The sequence below is a fragment of the Bidens hawaiensis genome, unplaced genomic scaffold (assembly GCF_021521415.1).
Source record: "Bidens hawaiensis isolate Kalapana, Puna unplaced genomic scaffold, B.hawaiensis_p1.1 tig00012782_1, whole genome shotgun sequence".
NCBI classification, from domain to species: domain Eukaryota; kingdom Viridiplantae; phylum Streptophyta; class Magnoliopsida; order Asterales; family Asteraceae; genus Bidens; species Bidens hawaiensis.
This window is the reverse complement of record NW_027492059.1, coordinates 666,358-672,512: the sequence shown is the minus strand read 5'-3', so window position 1 is coordinate 672,512 and position 6,155 is coordinate 666,358. Positions and strand designations below refer to the sequence as shown.

The 6,155-nt window shown below is 35.5% G+C and overlaps 1 protein-coding gene across 1 annotated transcript; it reads right to left on the bottom strand.

Moving 5' to 3' along the window:
* Positions 1–303: 303 nt before the first annotated feature.
* LOC143542106 (uncharacterized) lies at positions 304–5,944 on the bottom strand. Its single transcript, XM_077034767.1, has 7 exons — positions 5,846–5,944; positions 4,227–4,784; positions 4,010–4,050; positions 3,056–3,245; positions 2,909–2,973; positions 2,625–2,835; positions 304–788 (listed from the first exon to the last, which is right to left on the bottom strand). Exons 1-7 carry the CDS (start codon positions 5,939–5,941, stop codon positions 474–476), a joined length of 1,476 nt encoding a protein of 491 aa, XP_076890882.1. The 5' UTR covers positions 5,942–5,944; the 3' UTR covers positions 304–473.
* Between the last annotated feature and the right edge of the window lie 211 nt (positions 5,945–6,155).

Sequence of the window (6,155 nt, the reverse complement as noted above, 5' to 3'; positions counted from 1 at the left end):
TTTCTAACATTAATATAATCTACTCCTAAAATACTACCATGCCAATATGCCATAGTTAACCACCATTTTTTTTGCCATTAATTTCTTAAAATAATTTTATTCTTTGCATGGACGGTCTTTGATTTTTGGGTCTAGACTTATTTAGGCACGCCTTACGTCGACCAATGTCTACCATTTTTTAAAAGGACTCGTTTACCCTTGGAGTGGATTATCTTTGTTATTATGGGCGTGGACTGATTATGGCACACCCTGTGTCGTCTTCATCACCAATGCCATGGTGATCACCACCCACAACACCATGTCATCTAGTCATCTAGCTACCAACCAAGACCGAAAACTAGGAAGAAAACGACTACAACTAAAATTACTTGTCTACCATTACCATCATCAAGAAGAATGCTACTAGCCAACCATATGACAAAAACAAGTTACACCACACAAAATAGAAGCATTAGTATTTAGCAGCTAAAATATTAGTTTGTGGTTTTATTAATAATTATGTTTTTGGCATCCATATGTTTGTTGATAATTTCAACATTTGAAGGAGGGAGTTTGCAAGGAGGTGTTTGTGAGGGTGATGCAGTTGACCTTTTAAGGAATCCGCGATGAGTTTCATCCGCGTAACAAAGTAGAGAATCAACACATTCTTCTAAAGCGGTTGAAGGCCTAACTGGCTTGAAATCTAACAACTTTGCATACTCGCTTATCAAATGATACATGTAATCATATACGCGGTCCATATTTAAATTCTCCATATAATCTTGCACCGCTTTTCCTATTGCCTCCGCCTGTACGTTAAACAAATAACAATGGGTAGTTAGACACGGTTGACTGGTAAAATTACCAAAATGACCATTGACTTTCTTCTTTTGCAAATAAAGATAAAAATAAATAACTTCCTCTAAATAAGAAAAATAAAATGCAAACCAATGGTATAATGACATGCAGTGTCCTTATGTACGTCTGTAAACGACGAACACGAATGGAGCATGTTTGCGTTCGTTCGTTTAACTTTAACCGAACAAACAAATTAAACATGAACAATAAATGAACGGGAATTTCTTGTTCGTGTTCGTTCTTTAAAAAATTGAAGGTGGATCGTGTTCGTTTATGTTCATTTGTTGAAAGTACAAACAAACAGCTCTCGAACGTATACAATCATAAACGGATGAAGATAAGTAGACATAAGTAAACATAGATGAATGGGCATAACTGACCGAACACCAATTAAAAGTAGGCATGAAAATCAATCTGTTGGGCCTAAAAATATAATGAACCTAGACTAAATTATCAATCATATCAATCATGCCCAGTAAAATCCCACCGACAGCAAAGCTATAAGTAGGGTCTGGGGAGGGTGGGATGTAGGCACACCGTACCTCCATCCAAAGGAATGAAGAGGTGGCTTCCAGAGAGACCCTCGGCTCTAAGTACATGTGTATGAAGCAAAATAAAGGAAATCAAAGTTTAACAGTTATATACAAACTACTACTAATTATAATAATATTAATAATAAGATCACAGTTTAACAGCTATATAAAAGCTAATAATAATTATAATAATAATAATAATATATGTAAGGGAAATACCATTATGGTATGCGACCTAAATAAGTTAAGTCTAAGCCCTAAGGTATTCAATTCTCTCTAAAAATCCTTAACTTTAATTCTACTTCTCCACGAATTCCTATCCTCAACCATGTCCTCGGAGAGGTTTAGGTCTATCAAATCATGCCTAATCCTCTCATCCGAAGTCAATTTCGGTCGTCCTCTACCCCTCCTCCCCTCTATAGTAATGTTTTCTACGGATCTAACAGGATTCGTCGTCTGTCTTCTCTTTACATGTCCAAACCATCTCAATCTCCACTCTCTTATCTTGTCTGCTATGTTCGCCACCCCTAATCTCTCACGAAACACAACGTTTCTTATTCGGTCTAGCCTTGTGTGCCCACACATCTAGCGTAGCATTCTCATTTCTGCTACCTCCATCTTCCGCACTTGTGCCTTCCTGATGGCCCAACCTAGACTAAATTATAATGATTGATATTTTAGTTTCATAAATATAGACTAAATTTTAATGGGCCTAAAAAATTAGATAAATACATAAACAAACATTAACTAATGAAGATAAATCAATGTAATAAACGAACATAAATGAACGAACAAGACATGCGTTCATGTTCATTCATTTAACTAAATAAACCAAAAAGTTTTGTTCATGTCATTCATTTATAAAATAAACGAACGTCTTGTCAAACAGTAGATGAATGGTTCACTACTTCACTAAACATTCAGTTAATTTACAGACCTATCCTTATGTGTTGTCAAGATATCTCCTGCGCCAGGCTGCAAAAAAAGTCCGGTACGTCCAAGAAAGACACATGGCATGTTCTCAATGGATCGAGTTATTTGCAAAACTTAAAAGTCAACAGCCGTTTTTGGCAATTTTGTTTGTTAACATGCCTATTTATATAACTTTCCCCATGTATTATCTCTAAAAGGCCAAACAAAAAAAAAATGCTGGTCTCCCCAAGTCTACTATCTTACCATATTAAGAAAACAATATGATTATCAATTAATCATAATCAGAGAGAATAATAATAACATAACAGTTTTACATTTTACCTCAGCTGGATGTGAATTCCCCCACTCGACTGCAGTTTTAATCGACGGGCATACGTTTTCAGGGGAAATAGGCAAGTAGTTTTCTTTTGGCAAGAGACCTCGGCTAAAAAAATCCTCATATTTCGGTTTGATAATAAGTGGAACGCAACCACATGACAGTATATACTTTAAGCTAACAGACCAAGCATACCCTTCAGCATATATCTTATACCTACAAAAACACAAAACATAAATGATTGCCTTTTATCAGAAAAAGACTAAATTACCCTTCGAAAACAACTTACCGATGATTGCACTGGTTGGATAATTTGGAGTTCTTGAACCCAACCGCTATTTCCTGTGCCCAAATCTGTAATTCGATGTTAAATAAACATTATGGTTTGAAGTCGAAATTATCAATCTTTTTTTTAACTGTTGCATTAAATATGTACCTGACGTAAAATTTGAGCTCCCCACTTATTTGTGTCGTTACATAAGAGCAAATTTTCACGGACTCGAGAGTTAACATCTGGATTTCCTTTCCAATATGCATATGGGAACTTATCTTTCCAACTCGTCTTTTGTGAACCTTGTTTAATGCTTTTGAATTCCTCTTGCCAAGGTCCCAAATTAACTTCCACCCTGATACAAATTTCAATCATCAATTATGCAATTGTGTATAGATTCTGCAATATAATTTGAAATGAAACCTTCCATAAAAAAAATAATGATAATCAATGCATGTAAAATGATGCAGAGCCGAAGCACAGTTATAAAAGAGAAAGCTTTGAAGGGAAATATTATGGGAAAACTTCAGCTGATAGTAACTGAGATATTCATGTGTTTCGCTAAAGTCACTTAAAAGACTTTTTGTTGATATAAATTATAAAGTCACTCAACTTTCATTAGGTATTCATTTCTTGTACATGACTCTTGATTACGGTTAGTGATTATTTTTTTCAAGTTAACTTGACATGCTTAGTAACAGACTAACAGTGATGAAAAAATTTATTTACTGATAACCGGCTTTTATAATTGGGTATTAAGTCAAACTGGAAAAAAAAATCACAAAATAGTAATAAAGATTCATATATATTTCATCTAACTCACTTAAATTTTTAAAACTTCATATTAAAAAAAATTATACAAGATTGGAACACTTAAACGAAAGTTCAGTGACTTTAGAGGAACCAAAAAAAATAAAATTTAATGACCGTAGTGAAACACTTGAAAAACTCGCCTTATTATTACATATATTATTGATTACCGAAGCTAATAATACATCAATGAAAATCTAAATCTGACATGATTAGCAAATCTTGAAATTTAAAATTGACAGCTAAGATATGAAATTAAAGGAAATGCAGTCAATGAAGATTCAAAGAAAATAGATTATTTGAACTTACCAACCCCAGAAAGACCAATCTTGAAATTTATTTGAACTTTCCTTAAGCGGGTTCAGCAGGTGGTCAGCAGTAACTCCGCCCATGCTAAAGGGAACGTTGTGTTTAGTAGGGTAGGGTTTGCTATTCAGAAGGGGGTAGCGGCGCAGCTTGTTGCCTGTCTATCTGCCGTTAGTCTGTAATTGTCCTGGTGTAAACATCAATAATATTAATAAAAAACTAATATGAATTCAATGTCAAAAAAAAAAAAATGATTACGCGTAGTACAATATCGAAAAATCGGCAATGGCATAGCAGAGTGCTGACTCTTAAGAACAATGGGTCGGTCCATGCAATCAAACATCAAATCCACATCCGGAACGCTGCCCGGATACCTCTTAAGAAGCTGCAACAGGCCCCATATGGTAAACAAAGTGCGACTCTGCACACAATCATAATAATAATCCACATACAGTTTCCCACTAATAATGACTACACGGAAAGAAGCAAATTTCTTGGCTTCCATTAACGTGGCATACGAGATTCGAGTATTGGACCACGGTTCAAGGTCATGATATATCCATCTGTAAAAATCAGGACATTGTTCTGATTCATGAGTGAATGTTGTCCGACCAATGTTGGTCATGGTGGGACATGAAAGATACGAGGATTTTATGATCTTGGAAGCTCGAGCATACTTTGTTTCGTTTTCAAATGTCTTGGCTGGGAATAAGTGCCAAGGAGTCGGTTCCAAGTTATGACCGATGATGGTTTTGGTTTCGGTAGCCATGTTGTCCACCTGTTCCACAAAATGCCACAATCAACATACACAAATTATAAATAACTACATAAACTTTAACGTGTAACACAATTTCACCAAGAACATCATGTTGTGGTGTAAACGAGCGGAGCCAAGCCTGAGTTCGATTAGGCTCGAGCTCGGCTCACTTTCAGCTCGTTTAACTTACACAAAGCTCGATCTAGGCTCATTTCGAGCTCTATATCTAAAGTTCGGCTCATGAGTAGGTTTTCATGCTCGAGCTTGGCTCGTTTTGACCTCTATTTCTAAAGCTACAGCTCGGCTTGTGAGTAGTCTTTCAAGCATGGGCGAAGCTTACTTAGGGCCCGGGGCGGCCCCGGCCCCTCCTGTTTTTTTGCGCGGTAGTGTAAATTTACCCTTTTTTCCCTAAATGTTTTATACGTAGTGTAAAGTTAGCCGTTTCCGATCGAAAATTTTAGCTCGGCCCCCCCTCATTTGTGATTTTTTAAATATATTTTGAGTCCGGCCCTCCCAGCATCTCCGTCCAAGCTTCGCCACTGCTTTCAAGCTCGAGTTCGGCTTGTTTACTATTTATGAATTAATTTATAAATATTTATACAGATATATAATTGTATACATAACATAATATATATGATTAAGTTAATTTTCTCATAACTTTATATTTGATAATTACTAAAAATATAAGTAATAAATAAAAAATGATGTAAATAATAGGGTCGTGAGCCAGCTCGATAAGTGAAGCTCGGGCTCGTTTGTTAAACAGATTTATGTTCCGGCTCGATCAAGCTTTTTCACAAGCCGATCTCGAGTGGCTTGGCTCGTTTACACCCCTAATCCACTTGTTCGCCATACTGAAGAAACTCAAAATATATAAAATAACCACATAAACTTTCAAAGTGTAACGTAATTTCACGAAAAACATTTATAAATAGCATGTTAATTATCCACATGTTGGACGAAATGCCACAATGAAGAAACATAAAATTCATAAAATAACATAACTGCATAAATATTATTCAAACCGTAACACAGTTTCCTTTAGAATCGAATTGATGAAAATATAATATAGAAATAAATACCTGAAAGAGAAGAAGAAGGACGAGAGTAATGATTAACAGCACAGCGAAGAACCGAGGGAGTGGGTAAAGCGTTTGAAATGTTTTTCTGGAAAACATTATTATAATTGCTAACAAACAAAACAAAACAAAACAAAACAAAACAATGGTGATTAATTGGCAGCAATGTATAAATGTATAGACAGATATTAAAGTTTGTTGACTGTCATTGTAAATATCGGCTCTAAGTAGAGAAGGTGAAGTAGCTCAACCAACTGTTGACAGCGTTTCCGTATTCTACTCTAACCACCCACTTTTTCTCTCTAAACACGAA

Excerpts from the sequence above, each read along its gene's own strand:
- LOC143542106 (XM_077034767.1), bottom strand. The coding sequence starts at position 5,941 with ATGTTTTCCAGAAAAACATTTCAAACGCTTTACCCACTCCCTCGGTTC. Across the intron at positions 4,785-5,845 it reads TCCTTCTTCTTCTCTTTCAG|GTGGACAACATGGCTACCGA; the intron begins GTATTTATTTCT and ends TTTGTGGAACAG. Across the intron at positions 789-2,624 it reads GGAATTCACATCCAGCTGAG|GCGGAGGCAATAGGAAAAGC; the intron begins GTAAAATGTAAA and ends TTTAACGTACAG.